Raw genomic sequence first — 27735 nt, forward strand, 5'->3', positions numbered from 1 at the left:
TTATTATTATTAAAGTATTTTGGTAAAACAGTATTATAATAATATACATTTATATTTAAGATTTTTTTCAAAGTTTTCTAGAAGCATGTCATCACAATCAAACAATATCTTTTCATCTACTACCCAATCTTCTTCTGATATTCAAAATCATCAACAAAATCTTAAACTTCTATCTGGGCAATCATCACCGTAAGTTTGTTGTATTTTTTGTTGTTGTTATGACGTAAAGACTTCATTATTATACAGTATTATTTTTGTAACTTTTTATTTTTTTCAGAAGAAGTGGCCTTTTATCACTAGGACATCAACAACAGCATATGCAAAACTCTCAACAACAGCAACAGCAACAGCGTGGTGTTATAGGGCAAATGTCAATGCAAGGTCATTCTTCACCAAGCAATTCTCCAGGACTTGTCATTGGAAATAAAATGAGTGCAAGTCAAACATCAAGAACAATTGGCTTGCCCCCATCCTCAATGGGTTTAGGCAGCTCAACTTCTCCTCTTTCAAATAGTAACTTCCCAGGATTTATAGGTGGCCAAATTAATAGAAGTAGTATTTCTAGTAATAGCACTTTTGGTCAGGTAATTTTTTTTTTGAGTTATACATGTTTGATGATGAGCTCCTTTTTTATTATTATTGTAATTTTTTTTTCATACATTAAGTTTATAAAAAGTACCTGAATATTTTTCGTTTAGCAGTAGACAACTAATAATGGGAAGTCAACATAGTCATCACTAATAAGTGTTCTCAATCTTCCTGTTGTCTTTATTTTATTGCAAATTTTTCCTTTACAAATTGCTGCTTTTTTATTACTTTTTATTGAAAAATGAATGAAAAATTGAAAAATTGAAAGCCAATCATTGGCGATGAGTTTTACTTCACTTTAATTTAATTCATATAGAAAATATATATTTTATAGTTTTCTACTCCATCATTTGTGAAATATAAAACAAAGCAAGGTTCAAATAAAATTTTTTAGTCATATTTTACAAATTATTTTGTGTCTAGTAGACTTGCATCATTTTAAATCAAGAAGTATATTGAAATGAGGTCTCTTCAATACTAAAACATTTTCAATATTTAATTATGTTCAATAAGAAGTATCTTTATGATTGTTATGTATTTTTTTGTATTGCTCAATTTAAAAAGCAGCTATTACCTGGGTAAGATAAAAGTATGATAAGTTAAGAATGAGAGTAACACATTCTTATTTAAAAACTTTTGCATATGTATAATTCTGACATATATAAAATTCGCTGAATGGTCACACACGAGCATTGAATGCCTGAGGGAAGAAATGAAGTACATTAGAATAAAGGAGAATTATTTTTCAAACAAAGCATATTTTGACAGTTGTCAAGACAAAAATAAAGATTAATAGAGGAATATTTAAAATATAAATAAGACAGACAATTCACCTAAACAGTATTAACAATAATAATAAAAAATAAATTGGTATATAAATACTAATATGAGCTAAGATAAACAAAAAATATATCACCAAACAAAAAATAAATAAAACAAAAAATAGATTAAAAAATAAAAAGTATGCATACAACAATGAAAGACTTTAGAATGGAAAAAAAAACATTAATGCCAATGTGTAAACATAATTTGTGTAGTGATTAAGTAATAAACATCTCCTCAGAGTCGCATCTATTATTACTGGCGTTTCGATGAGGATCAGCACTTATAACTAGTTTATCCCGTTAGACAAACATCATCGCCACTTATGCTTTACTCCGCAACTTACGCCTATTCCATACTGCAGTAAAAAAGGATTCACTACAAATAGCCAAAACCCAACCATACCCAAATTTGTAAAACGCAAATATTTTTTTGATGATATGATATAAAAAGTGTTGATCTACTGCACAATATAAATAGAAATAATTAAATAAATCACTTAACAAACCACCGGTAGAAAAAACTAAGCACAATAAATTAAAATTCAAATAAAAACGCCAGAAACAAAACTAAAACAACTAAAGCGTGCAAACAAAAAATACTAATAAATTTTCCTCTAAGACCATTTAAACCACATAGGTACTTCCAGCACCAATGAACCAAAAACAATCAAACAGCAATATACCCTATTAAAAACCCTTTTAAAATTAAATAAAATGCAATAGTCTTCAAAAAACTCTAACGCTGTCATACTTTATTTGAATTTTGTTAACCAATTTAAAGTGTAAGAAAATGAAACAACCCGCGCAACTTAAAATCATAACTAAAAATCAAGTAATATATGAAAGTAGAAAAAAATAAATATATATCGCCTGCAAAAATGTAAAGATTTAAACATGTAGTGAAGGATATAAGAAATTCTCCAAATAATAATAAAAGACAAAAATTGTGCATGTGAAAATTAAAACAAAGCTGAGTAATGAATGTAAGATAATATAGCATAAAAGTTCCTTGATAATGGTAATAATATGAAAATCAGCGGATAAATAATACATTAAAAAATATTGTAAAAATAAGATTAACTAAATACTAAAATAAGAGCAGATAAATTTTAGCCAAATAAGTGGTTAAAAAATATTTTTGGGTGATATAACAATAATATGTCGTGATATAAAAACGATGTACGAAGCGGGAAAAAATATAGTTTAGAAGTAAAACTTCTTCTACGGTCCGAATTAAAAGTAACTTTGAGACCATATCTAAATCGAAATTTCCAAAAAGTAAAGCTTTCTCTACGGTCCGAATTAAACGTAATTTTGAGACGATAACAAAACAACAACGAAAAGATGTCCATCAACAAAACACGTCGAAAGCCACTAGTTAAAAACAATTGCTATTATATATATATATATATATATATATATATATATATATATATATATATATATATATATATATATATATATATATATATATATGTATATAAGCTACAATACAAAATTTTATATATGAACCCTAAAATCAAAACTCAATCACACATGATAACCACATGTACATAACATACATATCTATATCTACATTACAACCATATACTATCTATTAAAAGAAAATATTATCTAAATAAGAACGAGTTCAAACAAAGATAGTTTATCTAATAAAAGAACAAAAAGCATGCAAACGATGTAAACAGGCTGTATGTGCATAAGGTTGTATAGTTGTAATGTGTAATTCCGTGTTGTTTATGTCGTTTAGTAGAGTCTTGTGTTGTTAGTAACCAGCGTAAAAGATTTATCTCTTAACTACACCAAGCCAGCCCAGTCATACTCCAGAAAACCATGATGGATTAAACACCTATGCATGGATTTATAACTGACTTATGACTAAAAAACTAGCCAATGCGTCTTCCAGAGACAAACAACTTCTTTCGCGGTGACAGTAATTGTGATTTGAAAAACAGTCGTGCTCGATGACTGTAACACTAACCCTTACGGGCTAGGCCCAATATTATTTTCAATATTTAATTATGTTCAATAAGAAGTATCTTTATGATTAGTATGTATTTTTTAGTATTTCTCAATTTAAAAGGCCTGGGTATTACCTGGGTAAGATAGAAGTATGATAAGTTAAGAATGTGGGTAACACATTCTTAACTTATCACACCTACTGAAAAATTTTTGAAGTATTTGGAATGGCTTTTTATACAAGAATAAAAGGCAATTAGAAAATCTTATAAACTTACTTGCAAAGAGTTTAGTTCAGTCTAAAACAGCATTAGTCAATAACGTCTAATGAAATGGTTTAAATATATACGACTGTTTATAGGTGGTTGCAAAAATTGGTGCCTAATTTAAAATTAAATTGGATAAAACAATTTTTTTTAATTTATTTTATGTAACAACATTTTTAATAATCAATAATGTAGACTCACTGCACATCAATGTCACCCTAATAGATCACTGTCAGTCAAAAGAGCTGTCAAAAGTGAATGGTTCTACCATCTATATCAAACATAAGTTTTTTAATCACAAAATTTTGCAATTAAAATAAAAATAAATTTCAAAGCATTTTTATATTTAATTTTTAATTTAAGAGAGTTGTGATATTTTAAACATTATTTTATTTATTTATTGTTATTCCTATTTATTAGTTGTCACTGCTTGCTTTTGAACCCTTCTTTAGGAACGCATTTTAAAAAAAGTTTTATGTTTGTAAAAAATGACTTTAGGAACACTTATTTTTGAAACTCAATGCAGATTTTAAACGATATTGAATACCTTTTTTTCACAATAGTTTTAATACAACGTTTCAAAATGATTCATATAAATCCAAACTTTTTTTATTATTGAAAGATCCTTTAAAATTAAAAATGTAGGTGGCAAAGGTTTTTAAAGCAATTAACTGCTTATTAATTTAATATATATTTTTTTTTAATATGACCATGGATTTATGTTTTAAATAAAACCATAAATCCGTACATGTTGTTTTAAAATAATCAAGTCATTGTGATGAATATTAATTTTTATTTATCTACTTGTTTTTACTTAATTTTTATTTTAATAAGTTTTTTTTTGTCAGGGCATTTTAAGTTCTACTACTCCTTCAACCAATACATCTTCAAGTAGAGACTCTAATTCCAATAGTCATGGCAACATTGGACCTCCTAATTCAACTGGAGGTGCTACAGTTTTTGACAACGAGTTTCCTGCTTTGGCAAATAGACTTGGAAACTCATCTTCTTCTCGACCTGGTTTGTTATTGATAATATTATTAAAAAAAAATTTTCAATTTTTTTTTATTTCAATATTTATGTAAAGCGATTCTGCATAAGATAATGCGCAATAAATCAGGTGACATGCATGAAAATTTGTATATTTTAGAATTTTTCATATTTATTATTTGCATGTTGCACATTGTTCTTAATGATGTACAAACAATAATGTAATCTAATAATTAGATAACAATTTTCTTAGAAAAGAAAATAGTAATCTTTTTAAGAAAAGTAGATTTTCTCTCAAAAAGGTAGATAACAGCTTTCTCTCAGAAAAACAACAACTTAAAATCTTAATCTGATTCTTGTAGTATGTTGTAGCATGTATGACCAGAGCACATTTTATATTTATTTTTTTTTTAATTTATTTTGGAATCTAGAGTTGCTTAGAATCTGGAGTTGTTGTACAGATTTAAATGTTACTAATGTTGTTAATGTTTCAGTGAGACCTCTGCTTGTTACCGACTTGCTTGAACATTAATTCTTTTTCTTTTAACAGTTTCATTTCTTTTAAGGAAACAAACAAAAAGCATGCTTAACATTTTTTTGTGTGCATAAAATGGTTTTTTTTCAACTTTTTTTAAGATTTGAATTCATTTGATTTAGTTCAGCTTTGTCAGGATTTGATGCACTATTTTTTATCTGGTTAATAATATTTCTACACAATTTAAAGTAGCATTAAAACACAATTTGTTTTATAATTTTTATTATTTATTAGTTACAGCACTTAAAGGTTATGTCTGTTAAAAATATTTTTCAAGATTCCCGGTGCTGGGTACATCAACAAAATGGCTGATTCCAAGTACCCGGTAAAACCATCAAATTACCGGGTACCTGGGTCCAAACTGGGTACCCAACACATCTCTAGTTACACTGTTTATGATAACATAGTTACACTGTTTATTATAACACAGTTACACTGTTTATTATTACACAGGTATACTGTTTGTTATTACACAGTTAAACTGTTTATTATTACACAGGTATACTGTTTATGCCCAAATGGTCTATTTTGTTTTATTTGTCACTCTTATAAAATCTTTATTTAATTTTATAAGGCTGGCCATAGCTCCTCTAAAATCCTCTAAAGTCCTCTTTTTTCAAAAACCTCCTCTAAAATCCTCTATTATCCTCTTAAAAATTAAAAATGTGATCAAATCTCCTCTTTTTTTTTCAGATTTACTAATTTTTTTTTAGTTGTATAAAATTGTTTTATTGTTGTTATTGTTTAGCAGATTTTTATATTAGTTTTATTTTTATAATAGTTGTATTTTTGAAAATCTTTTATTATTCTTATAAAATATTATAGAATTAAGCAAATTTTCAGTGTAGAAAATGGTTTAAATGAAGTTATTTTCTGTTATGTCTACCATAAATAATTTATTTGTTTTGTTTAGAAAAGTAGGAATAATGCCTAAATATGAAAGTAAATTTCAAGACTTGTGGCTCATTGAAGATGAGTTCAAGTACTGGTTGCAAAGAGATAAAAAGGATAAAACAAATGCATTTTGTAAAGTTTGTTCGAAGTCCTTTAGCATTGTAAACAGCGGATTAGAAAATATAAAACAGCATGCTAAAAGGAAGAAACATGTGGCAAGATTTCCATCTGATAGCAGTAAGACAAATTTTTTTAAAAAGCTTTAGCATTGTAAACAGCGGATTAGAAAATATAAAACAGCATGCTAAAAGGAAGAAACATGTGGCAAGATTTCCATCTGATAGCAGTAAGACAAATTTTTTTAAAAAGCTTTAGCATTGTAAACAGCGGATTAGAAAATATAAAACAGCATGCTAAAAGGAAGAAACATGTGGCAAGATTTCCATCTGATAGCAGTAAGACAAATTTTTTTAAAAAGCTATTTGAAGTAACTAATCTACCTGAACAGAAAACAACTCAAAAGCAAGCGAACTTGATTGATATGATGTCAAGAGATCAGATATTAAATGCAGAGGTAATTTGGTCAATAGAAGTTTTAAAGTGTAAATATTCGTACCGTTCTTCAGAGTCATAAAGTAAATTGTTCTGTTTCATGTTTCCAGACAGTAAAATTGCTGAAAGTTTCACGTGTGGAAAATAAAATGCAGTTACATTTTATGTCATGGTGTTGCCTCTTTTGTCAAAGCGACAATGCTAAATGAATTAAACAAATTATTACACCACCTTATTTGATGAATTTTATTACAAAATATTTAAAAAAAGTCAAACGGATCTATATGTTTGTTTTTGGGATGACACAGACAATGAAGTAAAAACATCTTATTGGAGTTTTTAGGTAAAGCATCAGCGATTGACATTTTTTCTAAAGATAATAATCGTTTAAGTTTTTTGGATCGTACTAAAGTCCCCAAGTTTCTTCTAATGGTCTTAATGCAAATTTACTGTTTTTAAATCTGGTAAATGAAAGCAGAAAAAAGATTTACTTGATCCTTTAATTAATATTGGGACATGTAGTCTCCATACCCTTTATCGTTCTTTCAAAACTTGAGAAAAGGCTACTTTTGGAGCATTAGGAAATTACTTATTTCTATGTATAAAATATTTGATGAGTCTCCTTCCCGCAGAGCTGACTATGAATGTCTAACAGCTGCTACTTTTTCAGACTATCCTCTTAAGTTCTGCACACACTGATGGATTGAAAATAGTAATGATGCCAAACGAGCTCAAATGATTTGGCCCAAGATAGTTGGAGTTGTAAAGTTTTGGAAAAGCTTACCAAAATGGAAGCAACCTGGAAATCACTTTTCAAGCTGACAATCCAATGGTTCTGTTTCTTACCGAGTCACTAGACAATGTCCTTCGTAATTTATGTAGCGGCTTTTGAAGAAAGATGTTTTAGAAAAAGCAAGCTCTGTATATAAGCTCAAAATGTTGTAAAGGCGAATACAGAACTATTTAGAGAATTTAAAGAATCTAAAGATCGTTGGACTCATTTCTTTGGAAGCACATTAGTTCAGATCCCAACTATAAATCTCTTTGGTCTGCTTTCCAAATAGTTTTAGTTTTATCTCACGGTCAAGCTACTGTTATGTGTGGATTCACTGAAAACAAAATGCTTCTTGTTGAAAATTTTGACATGTCAAGTCTTATTTCTCAGTGATTAATTTGCGACTATATGTAACAAAAAAACTTTGAACTACACAATTTTCCGATTTCAAAGAGTTTGTTAACTTATGTTAAATCTTCTTGTCAAAAATATCAACAATCATTTGTTCATAAATCTAAAATAAAATTAAGCAAGGAGAAGAATGAAAAAGAGATTAAGATTGCTTTTGAAATTCAAGAAATAAATATTAAAGTTGCCTCTTTAGAGAAAACTTTTATTGAGCTTAATAAAGATGCTGATAACTTTGCATTTGAGGCATAAAAAAAACAATTTAACAATCTTATCCAAAGAATTGCTTTAGCAAATCCATGTCATTTAACATGAAAAATAGCATTATTGAAACATTTCCTAATTACTCACGTGTGGAAACATGGACATTAAACCTATAATAGTAAAAGAAAAATTCCTCTAATTTTTTTCAAAATTTGGTAATTACGCGAAAAAAATTCTCTAAATTAGATGCAAAATCTACTCTAAAATCCTCTAATATCCTCTTTTTTTTAACAAAAATTTCATGTGGCTACCCTGTTTATATTAGATGCACTTAGATGCAGCTACAAAGCTTTTCTAACTGGCTTGTTTTAAAATAATATATAAATGGGTAGAGTTCAATAAATACAATTGTGTATCTTTTTTGATTTTAATTTATCTTTTTAATATTTTTGTTGGTTTAATGTGATCAGTGTCATATGATATAATAAAAATTGCTACATTAAATAACCATTAAAATAAAAACAAACCATTACAACGATAACATTGGACTTTATTTGTTTCTTTTAAATAATTTTTTTTATAAAGTTAATTTTAGATAGAATATTTATTCTTGCTATCTACTATTTTAGGGCAAAGTTCCTTTTCATTTGTCATGTCAACAGGAAATAAGTCGTTAGATGCTAACCAAGAATTTCAAATTCAAAATGAAGATTTTCCTGCATTACCTGGTGCAACACAACAACAAATGCAATCTGACGGTAGTGCTCTTGGCGGCGGCATACAAGGAATTACACAATCCACATCTTCAACATCAAATACTCTCCAACACCAAGATAGTAAAGAAAATTTAACAACAGAAAATTATGGTTATTATAGTTTATTATAGAATTTTAGTATAAATTTATAATATTTTTATAAATTTATGGCTTACATATTCTTTATATTTTAATTTAATTTGTTATATTTATATTTTATATAAAAAGTTATATTTATATATTAGAATATATATTTTTTTTCTTTAAAAAATGCGCTCCTTGTCCTTCATTAATTGTTATGCTGTAAAATAATACTGGATTTAAATACTTTTTAATTTGCAGAAGTTATTTTTAGGTGTTCCTCAAAGTCTTTTAACATTTAAACATTATGTTAGTCCTTAATATTATTAAAAAAAATATATTTTGTTAAGAATTAACAAAATTTAAGTCAAAAAATTTAATGATAACAATATATGATATTTTATATAAAATTTTTAAAATTTTATTTCATAATCATTATCTTTTTTTAAGAAAAAACAAAAAAATATTGAGCTTTTTTAATTTGATTTTTTTTGAATAGCTTTTTGATAAAAAATATTTGTTTTTCAAAATTTTATATGTTCTAAAAATAAAATGTTCTAAGATCTTAAGCATCCCCTAAAAATTATTTTATAAGTTGATTTTTCAAAACTGATTTTAATTATGTATAATACTATTATAGTTGTGGATCACACTTTTATCATCTTTCTCACTTTTGATGTCTATTATCTTTTGATTCATTAAGATTTTGTCAGATGCTTGGCCTGGGCATCAATTTACCTATTTATTGTGAAATCAGGTTTAAATTCTTTAACGTAGTTAACTTTCATCATCTTTTATTGTTGTTAATCTTCTCATATCATCAACCTTAGCTCCTTAATTATATCTCTGATGCTAGTTTTTTGCTTACTTTTTCCTCATTTTTCTTTAGGTTCAGGCTTAGGTATGGGTATGGTATTTTTTTACTTTAGGCTTAGGTATGGCTTATGTATATTCTTCTTATCATCTCTTTTTTCTTATATGTATAGAGAGCTCTTTAATATATATATATAGAGAGAGAGACACACACACAAGCACACACATGTGTGTGTGTATTGATGTATAGAATTAGAAGGAAAAAGCGAAATAGAGATTTCTGTTTTTAGCATGAGCTATCTATTTTCTCATAAAGATAGTTTTTTATTAGGTTCAAAATTTGATTTTATATATTTAGCATATGCTTATAATGTTACAAGTATTTATACTTAACGAGCATCGTTTATTGCACCTGGAAAACTTATGAAATATTCAGTTTTTGAAAAGTTTTTCAGATGATTGTTTTCTTTGTTTTACACTAGCTATCCATTTATTTATTAACAACTTTACTTATTCAATAAAAAATTTGCAAGAAATTTAAGAATTATTACAAAAAATTCCACAATAAAAGTTTTTGTATAATTACAACTATTTTTTAGCAAAACATTTAATTGTGCATTATATTTTTTTTATTTTGCTCAAATCAAGACAAATTTATATAATGTATTATATATAATATATAGTTCATTTCATAATATAAAAATTATTAAGTTAGTGTTTTTAAAAATGTTCCAAAAGAATGTTTTACTTTTTAAATGTGTTTTTAAAAACGTTCCAAAAGAATGTTTTACTTTTTTAAATGTATTTTTAAAAACGTTCCAAAAGAATGTTTTACTTTTTTAAATGTGTTTTTAAAAACGTTCCAAAAGAATGTTTTACCTTTTTAAATGTGTTTTTAAAAACATTCCAAAAGAATGTTTTACTTTTTTAAATGTGTTTTTAAAAACGTTCCAAAAGAATGTTTTACCTTTTAAAATGTGTTTTTAAAAACATTCTAAAATAATGTTTTACTTTTTTAAGTGTGTTTTTAAAAACATTCCAAAAGAATGTTTTACTTTTTTAAATGTGTTCTTAAAAGAATGTTTTACCTTTTTTAAATGTGATTTTAAAAATGTTTAATATCATAAACTGAATTTTACATTATAACTTTAATATGCATTGATTTAGGATTAAAAAAGATTTAAGACAGAATATTATCAATTTATTTTTTCAAAATGGCATTTGAAAAACCAATCAGTTAGTCTAATCTAATTAAAAATATTTGCATCTGAGTTAGCGCTCTTTTAATTTTTTTTTTTTTTGCAATAACCGTACCTTTAAAAAATTTATCATGTAATTATTGGTTTATCATGTAATTATTGGTTCAAAAATGACTATTTTGTGCTTTTCGTTTTAGATATAGTAATAATGCTTTCCTTTTATAAACAACATTGAGAACTTTGCCATTTTGTCATTAATATTTTAGTGATGTTACACAAAAGAGAAAAAATTATTTTTTTTACTAATTCTTTTATAACTTTATATTATAATTATGTAATATTTATATTTGCATTTGTAATTATAAAATTATGCTTTACTGAAACAAAAAGTTTATTGTAGTATAGAATAACTTATATTATAAAGTTGACAAGTTGTTAGCCATTACAAGTGGTTAGCCATTACAAGTTGTTACCTATTACAAGTTGTTACCCATTACAAGTTGTTAGCCGTTACAAGTTGTTAGCCATTACAAGTTGTTACCCATTACAAGTTATTGCCCATTACAAGTTGTTAGCCATTACAAGTTGTTAGCCATTACAAGTTGTTAGCAATTACAAGTTGTTACCCATTACAAGTTGTTACCCATTGTTGTAAGTCATTTGCGTAGTTAAAATATAATTCAAGCAATACAAAAAGAATCAGTGACTGTTATGCAAAATATAAACAAATCTAAAAATGGAGAAGAAAAGAAAGTGGTTTATATTTATGACAAAATTACTTTTACAAGAGCCCTAAATTGCTCCTGTAAACCACTTTAATGTAGTGTGGGCAAGGAACCTCTTCCTTACAGTGGAGCCCTATTTGTATATATATATATATTATTATGCTATTAGATAATCGATGTACCAGCACTCCCTTGTAGCAGCAGGCTATAAGATAGTTGATGTAGCAACACTCCCTTGTACCAGCAGGCTGTAAGAAAGTCGATATAGCAGCACTCCCTTGCAGCAGACTATAAGACAGTTGATGTAGCAACATACGCGCATGTTTTACAGTAAAAGATGATAATAAAAACATTCAGAATGTTTTTAAAAACATTCTAGTTTTTTAATTTGCATTTTTGTGGTTTTTAAAAAAAAACAAATTTAATTAGTTTCCTCTATTAAATTAATGCGCTTTTGCAAAATCTAACCTTAATTTTGTCTTGTTAGGTGTCATAGAGTAGTTAAATGCGGTTTTTTATACCAAAACTGTAATTTTAAGATCTTAACTATAGGAATGTATATATATATATATATATATATATATATATATATATATATATATATATATATATATATATATATATATATATATATATATATATATATATATATATAAGTTTTTATTATTTTTTGCTGTAGTCTAAATAAATGCTAAACATAAATAATTACTTAAAAAATTTTTAAATTTCTTTTAAAGGTTTAGGTTCTTCTTATGAGCAAATTCTCAAAGATGGCAGGTACTTTTTGAAACATTTGTTTTAAACTATTTTGGTTATTTTTTGGATTAGCAGTTAATATTTATGTAAATACAATTGCTGAAAGCTTTTAAAGTTTTTATAATTAAATATATTTGGATATTTATTTAAGTTGTTTTTTCAACTATATTAAGTAAATTATTTGATTTACTGTTATATATTTTATTTGTTCTAATATTTTTTGTCTTTATTTTAGGTCGGTTGACAAAAAAACAAGAACTTCTATTTCTGGCATCCAGACAAATTCATCAGGTATTTTTTTACTTTTTTTAGATCTGCAACCAGGTCATATAATTATTAACATTATTTGATACCAATTTGTGATTTGTAATAGTTTTAATGAAATTTATTTATTTTTTTTAACATATTTCTTAAATTTAATTTATATATAGTTAATATAACAACGGAATAGTCATAAAAATCACAGATGCAAAATAGTCCAAGAATCTTAGCAAATAAACCATCGCAACCATAGCAAATAAACCAAATGCAAGAATCTTAGCAAATAAACCATCAATATAAATTTTACCACAGTTTACAACAATAAGTCTATTTATATACTATGAATAAAGTACATTATAAAATGAAGTTAACTTCAAGTAAAAAAAAATAATTGAAGAGAAGATTTTGAAAATTCTCCTCCATTCATACTTAATGTTGCACTATTCACAAACTCATACACTCTCACTCTCAGTAATTTTGATTTTGTGTTTGAAATTAGATTTTATTAAAGGTTGAAGTTTGAAATTATATTTTAAACATCAACTCTAAAATAAATAAAAAAACATAATGAAATGAAAAGTAAAATTACCAAATGAGTTAACTCTACTTTAGAAAATTTTCAAATACACAACCTATTAGATCTAATTCTAACCAACAACCATAAAAATGTATTCAACCTAGAAACTGCTGCCTTATTCACAATTACCTGTCACCACTTCATTGTTCTTTTTAAATGGTGTTTGTTCTCGAAATTTCATAAAAATCTTATTAAATATTAACCGTATAATTTTCACAAAACAAATGTTTAATATTTTTTCTTAAATTAAATTGAAAGATTGTTAAATATCTTTTCTTAAATTAAATTGGAAAAATGTTTAATATCTTTTCTTAAATTAAATTGAAAGATTAAATCTCCATATAGATCCAACCTTTAATTAAAATAATTTAATTAAAATAAAAGTCAAATTACTTACTGATGAATAAACTCATCATAAAGTAATTTATAAGTAATAAGCAGTTATATAAAAATGAAAATTGATATTATTTATATACTCTTTGAGAAGGCTTTACTGAAGTTCTTACTGAACCATTACTGAAGTTGTTCTGTATTTTTCCTATAATTCATGCTCCAAATAAATATTTAAACTGTAGTATTAGTAAACAGTATTATGTATGAATAGTTTAAATGGATTACTCTCTCAATATGTTTATTGGTAATTTGTATTCAACAATATTGTGTATGCAGATCAATATGGCTACTACAAAATCAATATAGCTACCAAAAAATCTTTTCACTTAGGCTATAGAAAGGTTTTTTCATTTTAGGATTTGAATTCTGATACCCCTATTGAATCTATAAAATCATTTCAAGATTTTATTATAATTATGTCTTTCAATTAAATTTTCTTATCACTCTTATATTGCTGGCAATGTTTTTGTGCTTAAGTGTAATTTTGATAATACCTGTTATGCCATTTTATATAATTCTTTAACTGTTAATAAGTCAAGTTATTATTAAGTCAAGTTATTAATAAGTCAAGTTATTAATAAGTCAAGTTATTAATAAGTCTTTACTTTTTTTTTTATAAATAAATAAGGTTTTCAAAACATGAGATTGCTTACTGAGGTCCATTATGTACATGATAATTTTGTTCTATTTTATTTTACGTTGCACTTTTGTTTCAACTTTGATAACTATATTATGTTTTAAACATCTAATTTAGTTATATTATATTTTAAACATCTAAGTTTATAAAAAATTTATATTACTATATATCATAATTTATTGTAAAAACAAAAATAAAAACCACATGAATAATGTCATCAAAATGACATCTCAAATGGTGAAGGTGTTTGTTTAACGGTAAAATATCAAAAACACAAAAGAAGAAAAAAATTATTTAGGCAAACAGATATTAAGAAAAACTATAATGATAAGTAACAATATGTTTTGTGTATTGTTTGTATGTTTTGTGTATTGTTTATATTGCAGTGTTTTTATGTTTTTGTGTATGAATAATGCTTAATATATTTATTTTTTTACTCTTTGTTGTTTTTTATTCTTTGTTGATTGAGTTTGCCATTTAGTTTGTTGTTCTTATTAGTGTTGGTGTTTTGTTGTTGTTTTTTTCGTTATTTGTTCACTGTTGTTTAATCAATAAATGTAACATAATATAGGGTTTGATACTGTATTAAAAGGTTATGTATATATTTTTTTTATATTTAAGTATATTTGAATTTATTTTGCTTATTTATATTTTTTACAATATTGTTCCTGAACATATCTCATTAAACTTTGTGTTATTTCATACATTCATTTCTTCTCATGTCATCTGATCAAGTTGTTCTCTTTTCTTGTTATTCTTGCTTTTTAATATTGTTTGAATATTTGATTTTTTTTTTTTTTTGCTATCTTAATTATTTTTTTTATTTTAAAATTAATTTATGTTTGGTTATTTAGTATTTAAGTAGTTGTTTTATATATTATATATATATATATATATATATATATATATATATATATATATATATATATATATATATATATATATATATATATATATATATATACATATATATATATATATATATATATATATATATATATATATATATATATATATATATATATATATATATATAGCATGGTTTTTTTGTTTTATTTGTTTTCTTTTTTTAAGGTGTCTCTTCATTGACTAGTTTTTAAATATATGAATGGCACCCAACTTAATTTTGTAAATTATAATTAACTTTGATATTTTTTTTGGGGGGGGGGTAAATAAATGGATTTAAAAAAGTGCTGTATGAAAAAATATTAAATTTTTACTGATTTAATAGGTGTCATAACTAATATTCCATCAGGTATGGTAACTGACCAATTCGGTATGATTGGATTACTTACATTTATTCGAGCTGCGGAGACAGAGCCTAATCTTGTCACTTTGGCACTTGGCAGGTAATTTTCTTTTAAAAAAAATACTACTTGTAAAACTATTACATTCGTTAAAATTAACTTTTAGTTTGTTAAGATTGTTGTAATTAATTGTTTTTAATTTTTATAAGCAGAAAATTAAAGTAACAAAGTTGCGTTCAAAAATGGTCAAATTCACTCTTATTTTCTTATATTATAAAAGTATTTAGTTGTTTTACTTTGAGTGTTGTGGCGAATATCTCAGTAATCTGACCTTTTAGGTTTTAACTTTCGTTATCAGTCAGATTTTGCTTTACTTTGCTAAATATTAAAACCTACCTGCAAGGTGTTAGCCAACCCAATGGCACCGTGTATACTGCAAAATTCCCAAAATTCAATGACCTTTTTTTTTTTTTTTGAAGTATTAAGACAATCTCAATAAAAATTACAAATATTATGCAGAACAATAACAATAAATATTCCCAATATTACAAAAATGCGGTAAAAAATATATTCCTAGTCTAATGAGAACAGTGTAAAATATTTTAATGTCTTAGTTTCATAGACATACTTAGTTTTGTGTTTTTATGAAACTTTTGTTGTATTTTACAATTTTCATAATTTTAGTTGCCAGATATTGGTAGCTGCTTCTTAATTAAAATGACACTTATTTCCTAGTTGTCTTGTTTGTCAAGGTTTCTGTTTCAGAGTAATAAAATTTAGAACAAAAGAGTAGAAGATGATTCCTTTAATGGTACAGAACTTATTTATCAAGTTCACATATAGTAAATATATATAATAAAAATTATTGTGAATAATAAGTTGTCTCGTGTTCTTTTGTGTTCTTGGTCTCATGTTTTTTTTGTGTTGTGACTTTAAATAATGATCTAAAGCTATCTTAGTCTTCAAGGTTTATGATACAGTTTTATAAATCAATCTTCTGAAATCAATCCATCTCAAATCAGCAAGTAAAGAGCATCATTATGTTAAATTCAAGTGGCTGGTTTTCCCAGTTTATAGAGAACCAAAATGTATGCATTGAAAATAGTAAACTTAAATGTATACATGTTTAAAGAATGGTATGCACAATTAAGTGCATACCATTTTTTATTTTATAAATTAATTTTACATGTTATACTATTTTTTTTGAAAGAAATAACTATCATTACTTACAAGTCATCGCAACAAAGTTATAATTACTTATGAATATTTCTAGAAATATATACGCACAAACATTTTTATTTTACATGTTTTGTCGATAAAAGCTCTTTCATAATCCTAGTTTTTTTATAAATATTTTGCACTCTATTACGTAAATACATTAAGAATTATATATATATATATATATATATATATATATATATATATATATATATATATATATATATATATATATATATATATATATATATATATATATATATATATATATATATATATATATATATGTATATATTTACTGAAAGTATATATATATATTTACTAAAGAATGAAACATTTTTCACTCTTTAGAAACATTTACAACAAACATTTTTTAAATATATAATATGTGTGTATAAATATTTATATATGTGCATATATATATATATATATATATATATATATATATATATATATATATATATATGTATATATATATATATATATATATATATATATATATATATATATATATGTATATATATATATATATATATATATATATATATATATATATATATATATATATATATATATATATATATATATATATATATATATAAACTTATTTTACAGTGATTTAACTACCCTTGGATTGAACCTCAACTCCACAGAGTAAGTAGCAATATTTACAAACTATTATTTTTTATATAATATTAAATTTTTAAGAAATACAATAATCTTAATTATAGATTTGATTTAAATTTAACTAAGCAACCTTTTTAAATTTTATGAAAAACATTTTTAAAAACATTATGAAGCATTTTACTTTGGTTTTAAAAAAACCAAAGTAAAATGCTTCATAATGTTTTATATCATAAAAATTTTTTATGTAACAATAATCAGTTGTCTTTCTTATTTTCATAATATAATAATAAAGTAATTTATAAATTTACTTTGTTTTTGTTTATAAAAAATTTATTTTTCATATCAGTCACATTTTAGAAACTTTACATAAACTAATATCTTTAAAGTTGGTGATAAAAAACACTTTCTTTTGATTCATGGCTTTAAAGTTGTTTAATTATTTACTATTCTTAGGTATTAGGTATTTCTTCTGAAGTGCTAAAATAGCTCTGAGGCTACTAATAAAAAAATTTGAGATCTTTCATAAAAATTTTACAAGAAAGCTTGATTGCAAAAAATAAATAAATATATAATTTACACCTGTATCATCATCTTTTATGTGCAACTTTTATTTGTACAATTAAAAAAGTGATATATAAAATTTAGAGACAACAACAGAACACTGTAAATTATTAATTTAATATTATGTTAATATGTTAATGCTTGTTAAATTTATTGCAAAACTTTTTTATGTTACTTTTTGTTTTCATCATTTAAATCAGTGTTGATAAACAGTGTAAATCTTCTTGCCTCCATTTTTATACTGCAGCAGTTAACGGCTGCCTCTTAATAAGATTTTAGCAGCAAAATGTTCTTTCTTCTGGCTTTCTATTGGCAGCCACAGCCAAATTTTTTTTGGAGGTAATTTGTTTTGAAGACCTATGCCAATCGGAGGTGGAAGCCATTAGTGCCTCCTAAAGACATTTTGAAGGCAAAATGATTTGGAGGCCGCCTCCAGTGGCTTCTGTCTTCCAGCAGGGCTGCGGTTGTCAAGTTTTTTCTCTCGTCAGTGGAATTAATGAAAAAACATTTTCATGTTTGTAAGCTAATGAGCAACTTAAATATTAATTAGGAGTAAATATTAAAAGTTTGACAACAAAATCATTTTGAAAAAAAATGTTATGATAAATAATTTAGTTGTTTATGATATAACTATAAAAAGCTTATGAAAACTTAACACTTTTTTCAGAAGTAAAATTTTTTGCAATGTAATTGAAAATGAAAAACGCACTTCGAGTAATATTCTATGAAAATTTTTTTACTTATTTAAATTCTCGTGTTGTATAAGATTTTATGTTTTTTACTAATAATAAATTTTTACTTCCCTGTCATAAGATTTTTACTTATAGATTTTTACTTATAGATTTTTAAGATTCTTGCAACACAATTTTTTTTTTGTTATAATCTGTTAAAATTAATTTTAATTATTAGTGAAATACAACGTGGTCACAAATTTTTAAAGAATATTAAAAGGTATTTTTCAATATCTTTTACAATATCTAATTATTAAAAATAAGAATATAACGTTACAGTAAATAAGAAAATAAATAAAAAGTTTAGGATGATGACTATTTGATCAAAACCTGACACTTTAATTTCCAAAATTTGAAGTAAAATTACCAACTTTTAACCTTTGTTTCGATTGTTAAACTACTAATTTATTCAATAGTTATAAAAAAAAAATTGATTTTTTTTTTAAAAGTCAAAAGTTTGTCAATAAATCATATAAAACAACAAATTTTGATGTCAAATTATATAATATATAAATAAAACAACAAAAATTTTATTTGCTCCTAATTAATATTTAAACTGCTCCTTAAACTTACAAACAAATGTAAAAATGTTTTTTATTACTTTCACCGGCGAATGACAAAAAATCCACCTCCTGTTGGCCGCTGCAGCCAGCTTGGAGGCAGAAACCATAGGCAGTCTCAAAATCATTTTGCCTCCAAATTTCTTCTGGAGGCAGCCATCAAAGGCTTCCGCCTCTGTATTGGCATCTGTGTCTGCATTTTGCCTCCAAAATAAACTGGTTGCAAACGTCAATTGAAAGGCAAATACCATAACACTTTTCAACTCAGCTTCCAAAAATATTTTGGGAGGTGCAGCCATAGCCTTTCACCTCCCTAAAAAGTCAGCCCATTGGCAAAAACTTTCCCATTGGCGGCATTATCAACTCTGATTTAAATTATGACTAAATTTTTTTTTTTTAATTCGAATGTTTTTTATATCTCATAATTGTAATGATTAATTTAAATGAGTTTTACGACCTCCCATTTATGTTTATTTGGTTCTTAGAAGAAAAATCTTTGTTTTACATTTTACATGGTTTTGTCTGCAAATAGATTTAGAGTAAAAGAGCTCTTATATTATAATTAAAACTTTTATTAATTGATTTAAATGCTCAAACATTTTATTTTAGGAGTCTTTATCACACGTTTGGTTCACCATTTTCAGACTCTACTTGTAAACCACATGAAATAGGTTTAGATTTAATTTGGTAACATTGTGTAATAGTCTAATGTTTTTAAATGTGAAATAATATTGTTCGGGTAACATCTTGGTTATTATTTGTTTTATTAATTTTAGATTTTTATGCACCTCAAGAATATCTTATAAGTTCGTATATAAGAGATAAATTAGCTCCTATTAAACTCGGACGTTATGGTGAAGATCTTTTGTTTTATTTATATTATACAAATTGTGGCGATATTCTTCAATTGGCTGCTGCCGCTGAACTGTAAGTCTTAGCTTCATTGGTCTGTGTATTGTGATTTATATCTGTGTATTCAAGTGTTATAAATAATGTTATATTTTTCATTAAATTTTTTTTTTGATATTTCTTGAAAAATTATTTACAAAGAAAAAATCTCCGTAAATAAAGTACTATTATTACATAATACTAACTCGCTAACTTTGTTTTTTTTTGATGTCACACCAAAAATTAAATTTCTTTGATGTCACACCAAAAGTTAAATTTTTTTGCAACTGGTTAACATGTTCGCTGCTGAGCTATTTTAAACTATGCTTTGTTTCTTTGCCGAGCCATAATGTCTGCAATGATTAATTTTTGCTGAAGCTGTTTTTTGCGGTTTCATTCTCATTGCCAAGGCTAGATATCAACATTTCAATAAATAAAATATTTTTAATCTAAAATAATTCTATAGTATTTTTTATTCTGAATATAACTGACAAAAAATAAGCACTACGAGTATACTCATACTTTGGCAATGGAGAAGAAATTTTTTTCTCCAGTGCCGAAGTATGAGTTTCCTCGTAACACCGTAATGAGTATTCCATGTTCTAAATTACAAGATGTAATTTAGAACATGGAAGATGTAATTAAGAAACGTCAGATGTAATTTAGAAGATAAAAGTTGTAATTGAGAAACGTAAGATGTAATTTAGAACATGAGAGTTGTAAATAAGAAATCATAAGATGTAATTGAGAAGATAAAAGTTGTAATTGAGAAATGTTTATAATATAGACTATCAGAAAGAAGTTATTTGTATTTTTAATTTTGTTGCCTTAGTTTACCTTGTAATATTAGGTTTAATCCTAATTTGGCCAAGGTGGCCATATGAGTTGATTTTCAATAAATATAATATATTATCAATAAAATAAAAAGTGATGAAAAGGGATTTGTGGTTGGCGGTAACTCCATATCTTCCAAGGAAATTTAAATTTCCGCTAAGGACCCAATTGTATGCTGTCTTATATTTGACACCTAAAGTTTGCGCCAGAGTCGCAAAATGACGATTGGGTTGTCATTTCACTCAGCACATTCAATAACTCATTTGATGAAGATAAAACTTGTTTTCTTTCAATTTATTCGGTTGTATGTATTTCATGTCTACAAATTGGTACAATTTGTAGACATGAAATACACTACAAAAGATGGTTCTGGTTGTTCCAAAAGTAGATGTAAACAAATTTAGTGAAATAAATGCATGGATTCAATATAATAACAGATTTTCTGTTTATAGTGTATTGGCAAATAACACAATGACCTTTCAATTCCATTACTGTATTACTGTATTGCTGGTGCATACAAATGCTAAATTTGATATTATTAACTTATTAAAATGCATGTACAAGAAGATTTTTTATAATGACCTTTAAGCTTACATTACATTGAGAATTTGCAAATTCAAAAAACTTTCAAGTTCTCAATTACATCTTGAAAAGAAATAGTAATGTAGCTTATTTGATGCAATATTATTGTAAATAGTGTTTCAATTTTTTTGCACATGCACATTGGGAGTTATTATGAGTAAAAAAGGTAATTTATATTTTGTTTTCTTAATTCTAAATTGTTGTGTTTTTTAAACTAGCAGCTAAAATATATTCGATAACTACATTATACTGCATGTTATTAAAAATGTGAAAAAAATTTGATTTACACAACGTTTGCAAAATGTTTTTTAATATATTAAAAAACATTTTAGTGTGCACTTCAAATTTTTTTACACAGTATACTAATTAATGTGTTTTATAGATAAGTAATTTCTTTTTTATAAATAAATAGTTTATAAATTTATCTATCTCATATTAGCTCAACACAGATATTCCACAATTGGATCAGCACATATGATTATGGAAGATTGTGAGGATAGTGAAGATGATGATATTGAAGATTAGGGTTCATTTTTCGCTTACACCTTCGAGCTTGACTGTATCAAAATCAGGTTCTGAAGATAATAACACTGAAGAAAGTGATGGCAATCAGTTTACAGACGTTTATCTAGCAGCCACTGCAGAAGATTTTTTAATGCCGCCGAAAAGAACTAGAACTAGGTGGTTTTGCTTATAGACAAAATCAAAACAAAGCTCAACAGGTAGATCTTATAAGTAATATTTTGCCTGACAAAACAACTTCCGAAACAAATCCATCTAGAAATTCAAGCCAATGGAAAGATGAGCCGAATATTGTAAAACAAATTCAATTTACTGCCGATCCTGGTTTGAAGATAAGCATAAAGAGCAAGAAACCATTAGATTTCTTTAGACTATTTGTTACAGAAGAGCTTATAAATACTATGGTAGTTGGAATAATCGCTACGCAACGCAAGAAATAAATAAGCAGCGTCCCCTCGGAAGTAGCTCACGTTTTAAAGATTGGAAACCAATAAATTCAGAAGATATGCGGCAGTTTCTTGGAGTTCTTCTTCATATGGGATTTGTCAAAATGCGATCTTTAGAATACTATTGAAACAGTCTCTATAGAGTTCCCTTATTTTCTAGAATAATGCCACGAAATAAATTCCAACTAATGTTACGGTTTTGGCATTTTATTAACAGTAAAGATTCAGGTAGTGGACGCTTGTGTAAAATTATCGGACTTCTCGATCACTTAAATAATACAATGGATAGCATCTACTGTCCTAATAAAAATATATCAATCGATGAGTCAATGATGCTTTGGAAGGGACGTCTTACATTCAGTCAGTATGTGAAAAATAAACGACATAAGTATGGTATCAAGTTCTATGAGCTTTGCAAATCAGATGGTATTGTACTAAAAGTAAAAATCTACTCTGGCGAGACAACTCTCGGTAAACATTTGTTGGGTCAAACGGGAGCTAATGTTTTAGACTTAATGGAAAAATTTCTGGAAAAGGTTATCACCTGTACACCGATAACTTTTACAATTCCTTTGAGTTAACATAGCACATGATAAATCAAAAAACATACATTTGTGGTACTTTAAGAACTGACCGAAAGTCAAATCCGAAAGAATTTACAAAATCAAAACTGAAACAGGGAGACGTTATAAGCAGAAGCAGAGAGGGTGTAGTGGTTGCTAAATCGAAAGACAAAAGAGACGTGCTAATGATTAGCAACTTTCATTTGTTGCAAATGATTAAAGTGACAACCAGGAGGGGAGAGAAGAAAATGAAGCCCAATATTATTAAAGATTACAATCAGTTTATATCAGGAGTAGATAGGGCGGAACAAATGGTATCATATTATGATTGCCTAAGAAAGACAATTAGATGGTATAAAAAAGTAGCACTACATCTCTTTGATACTTTTTTGTTTAATGCTTACTGTCTAAACAGCAAATATAGACTAGATAAAACAATTTCCTTGCTTAAGTTTAGAGAATTAGTTGTTACGGATTTATTGAGTGAACGTTTGAATGAAATTGTGCCTCGAATCACCAATAATAGCTTCCACTACTTGTTTTCAATACCAACAAATGAAAAGAAAAAATTCCCAACAAAACCATGTCGAGTCTGCTCTAAAATAAAGCGTAAGGAAACACGATATGAATGTGCTGTTTGTGAAAATAGACCTCCGTTATGTATTGGCGAATGTTTCAGAATGTATCATTCAAAAGAATAGGTTTATACTTTAATTTTCATGAAATAAAATTAAAGCATTATCAATATTTTACTATTATCTGTTTTAAGCTATTTCTGTCTTTATCCGCATTTAAATTAGGTTCCTTGGATTTTTAAAATAAAAACTTAAATGTAATATTTTCTGAAATCAAATGTGAAGCAAAGAAAAAAAAAATATAAAGTGAATAGACAAAGCCAGTCATGCACAAATATTATTTGAAATAAGTTAGTATAACTACGAGTTTACTCGTAGTTGGCAAACTTATGGCGCCGGCTTACTACGAGTATTCTCGTAGTTGGAAAATATCAAAGTCCCGCTAACTACGAGTATACTCGTAGTTGGCGGCGAACGTGTTAAAGTTAAAGGTTAGGATTATTTTCAACGCTTGAATTGATTTTTTAAGATTTAAATATACATTTTTAGACTGATTTTTTTTTGGAGATAAACAATAAAAATAAAGATAACAAAATAGATACAAGTAATAGCGTGTGTTTTAGTTGTATATTGTAAGTTATAATGTAGTATTAGGTATTTGTTTTAAGAAGTCAATGTTTTACGGGTTTTTTTTTTTTGGTGATTTAACTTATAACTTTATATTATCTGTATTGATAAGCTTTTCAACGTTTGTTAATTCTAAAAAATTTTTACAATAAAATTATGATATAGATACGCTCGAGATTGGAGGTATCATAAAGACGAACGCGTTTGGATTACACGATTTCCTGGTATGGAACCTCAAATCAAAACAGCTTCCTATGAGAAAGGGACATATTATTATTTTGATCCACAAGGTTGGAGAAAAGTAGCAAAAGAGTTTTACGTTGAGTACGACAAGCTAGAAGAAAAACCCACAGCACAAGCATTGCAACAACAACAAGCGCAACAACAAACACAACAAGTGGCGTAGAATTATTTTCTCCCAACTATAATATTCTCGTAAGCATGAAGCTTTTCGTGGATTTGATAGTGACTTAAAAGATAAACATTCTCGTACTGCAGACATTTTGAGGTTCGAAACTAGGTCACTCCGATTTGTAAGAATGAATATTGAATATATGAATACATAATTTTCTTTTCTTTCAATGAAGCAATCCTAAAGAAAAAACGCAAACGGTGTATATCGACTTTCGGAATAATATATTTTTAATAAAATTTAGCCAAAAATTGTTTTTAATGCTGTAAATAATAACTTACATTTACAATATTATTTCTAAGACAGCCTTAACTTTTTTTCTCAATTTCTTTTTATTAATATAAACTGTACTCAAATTAAGAAGACCGGGTTTTATATTATTTGTAACAACCATAATGCATTTTTCTGATTCTCTCTTTCCCCTCCCCTACAAAGTTGGGTTTTACTAGTCCTCAAGATCTTCAACACAGGCGATGATTTAAGCCTACGGGCTGTCGGCTGTTAAGGTAAAAAAACCTTTTTTTAAATTTAGAAAAAAAATATTTGCGAATAAATATAATTTTGTCACTTATAGTAAAAAAAAATGTAATTTTAGAAATTCCAAAATGCATCAGTAAACTTACGAAAAACAAAATTTGCGTATTTTCTTAAGCGATGCAACTACAAAAGGTTTATCTTAAACTTTTGCGAGTTTGCTTTATCTATAAAAGTTTATATATTTCAGATAGAATTTTTTATCCTTTTTTAGAATCTGGTTTTAAAAAAATATTTGGAATTGTACTTTTTGAATAGTATTAGTTTCAGTAAAATGACTTTAGTGGGGCAAATCAGGACAACAAGTTATTTATATTATTGACTATATTATTCGTATATATATACATTTCGTAATGCTGTTTACTATACATTTCGTAATGCTGTTTACAGTTTGATGATTTTATTTTTAATCTAAAATATTTATTTTCTTATTTAAAAAAGCAATATTAGTGATAAATTTAAAGAAATTCTTACTTATATAACTTAACTTCGATTATTAATAGTGTTTAGTGTAAACAAAGAAGGTAAGAAATTATATAAGAAAGATCAATCATCCAAAATGGTATGAAATGCAGTTTTAACTGTGAGTAAAAAGGAACTTAGAACTCAAAAAGCTGCTGATACATATGGCATATTTAAGTTTGGTCTACATTGGCATACTGCTAATAAGCCAACTCATCAAAAATGCTGCCAAATAGTTTCAGAATATTTTTTGTATGATTTATGTAATCCATAAAATTTTTTCATAAAATAAATAAATCCATAAAATAATCCTGCTTCAGGCACTATATTAATTCTGTCTCCAATTTTTAAAGTTAGTAGCTTGATAGTACAAGTATTTTTCAAGCATTAGTGTTTTACATAACTCACTTTTTCAGCAGTTTAAAATATTTTTTTTTATTTTTAAAAGGTTTTTTATTTTACAGTTTTGTTTATTGTTCATTTTTTTTTTTTTTAAAAAAAAGTCAAAATTAAAAGTATTAAATATTTTGCTTTTTTTTACCATGGATCCACGTGATCCAGCGTGGCATACATATCTTAATTTTTTAAACCATGATTAACAGAAAAAATGCAGAATAAAAAAAAGAAGCTATAAGCAGAATTTTAAAGATTCGATGAATAGAAGAGGAGGTAGCTTAAATTGGAGATGGTAGTCTCAAAGTAAGAATAGCAACAGAAATAAATCTTAATGTTAAGCACATATCTGACTTTATAACATGTAACAAAGGTGTAACTGAGCTACAATCAAATAAATTGAAAATTATTTTACGGAAGTTCCTCACTTGACTCCTCATTTGTAGTCAGTTAAAAGATGCATCAAGTTTGTAATTAGAACTGCAACTCAGCGTATATATGAATTTCAATATTTACGTTCCAACGTTTATTGTGTACGTCATACACTATACTAAGATAATCCTCTTCAGTTAATTATATTCATAATATAATATAGATTATTCAAAAACTTCATAAACTATTTGCTTGCTTTATAAAAACAAATAACTTTAATTTCGTCGCAGTTACATATGAAACAACCCATAATAGTCATAAATAAAAAAAATAGTTTAAGTGAAAGCAGTGCGGCCGTGGCGCAGTGGTTAGAGCGCTTGCTCCATAAGCCAAGGTTATATATTCATAAGACCAAGGTTCGAAACGAGCTCTGGACAAATTTTCGCGTAATTAACCCGAAACCTTAACCCAGACCCTGCCCTCTAATGAATGTTTTTTTAATTTTTTTTATTTAGGGTGCCCCAAGAAGTCCTTACGGTCTTATCACAGAGCACCGCGGATGAACATTTAATAGAAAATTTACGCCTCCTTTCTAACCGATGTCGCAAAACTTGCCCAGCGGTGGGGTTTGAACTACGGATCCTTCGTTTCTGAGGCAAGTGCGCTATCACTTCGTCACGGCTGCTCATTTTTATTCTGTGAAAGAGTGCGTCACATCAGACATACTTATTAGAGATGTATCGACCTATGTTCAAACGTATTTGTGAAAAGCGTAAAAAAGAAAATAAATTTACGCCGATTACTTTGATAATAGTATACAAAAAATAGTTATCAGTGCTAAAAAAATAGTTATCAATGCTAAAAAAATAGTTAACAGTGCTAAAAAAAATAGTTATCAGTGCAACTCAACTACAAAAAACTATAAATAATGACCATCGTCTAAAACGCCTAAAAATGTAATAAACTCAAATCAAAATTTACTGAGCTAGTACTTAATGAAATTTAATTTTTCTGTATTTAATTAATCATAAAATTACATTTTTTTTACTGCTTATTCTGAAATTAAAAAATTTTCAACACTTTAGCCTAAACTTTTAAAAAGATTTAATTTTCAAAATTTTGAAGTCTTTCAAGTTTTGCAACTTAATATTTTATCAAGTGGTTCAAAATAGTTACCTCCCAAACACCTGTTTTCTAAAAATAACAGTCATTCTAATCTTTTTTAAATTAGATGGTGGGAGTTTTATTTGCAGTTTTAAATTGAATTTCGTAATCTTTTAGCATGAAGTTTACAATTAACAAGATTACAAAAATTAAAAAAACAAACAATGGCAAACGAGTTAAATGCGTAATGAAACCTCCTCACTTATGAGGAGGTAATGTGTAACT

The 27735-nt window shown here is 26.3% G+C and overlaps 1 protein-coding gene across 4 annotated transcripts in view; it reads left to right on the forward strand.

Annotated features, from left to right (window-relative positions):
• The window catches only part of LOC100214909 (CCR4-NOT transcription complex subunit 2), a 43072-nt gene extending 18333 nt beyond the window's left edge, over positions 1-24739 (forward strand). The window contains exons 8-18 of one of the 4 annotated variants that reach the window (XM_065813903.1): positions 74-189; positions 278-584; positions 4486-4657; positions 8625-8861; positions 12306-12345; positions 12560-12615; positions 15424-15541; positions 17273-17311; positions 19746-19807; positions 19913-20063; positions 24339-24739. In XM_065813903.1, the coding sequence (XP_065669975.1) occupies positions 74-189; positions 278-584; positions 4486-4657; positions 8625-8861; positions 12306-12345; positions 12560-12615; positions 15424-15541; positions 17273-17311; positions 19746-19807; positions 19913-20063; positions 24339-24579 (1539 nt within the window). In that variant the 3' untranslated portion in view covers positions 24580-24739. The remainder of the gene's footprint in view (positions 1-73; positions 190-277; positions 585-4485; positions 4658-8624; positions 8862-12305; positions 12346-12559; positions 12616-15423; positions 15542-17272; positions 17312-19745; positions 19808-19912; positions 20064-24338) is intronic. The other 3 variants (XM_065813906.1, XM_065813904.1, XM_065813907.1) reach the window with 3 other exon arrangements.
• The last annotated feature ends 2996 nt before the right edge of the window (positions 24740-27735 follow it).

This window comes from Hydra vulgaris, chromosome 12 (genome assembly GCF_038396675.1).
Source record: "Hydra vulgaris chromosome 12, alternate assembly HydraT2T_AEP".
Taxonomy (NCBI): domain Eukaryota; kingdom Metazoa; phylum Cnidaria; class Hydrozoa; order Anthoathecata; family Hydridae; genus Hydra; species Hydra vulgaris.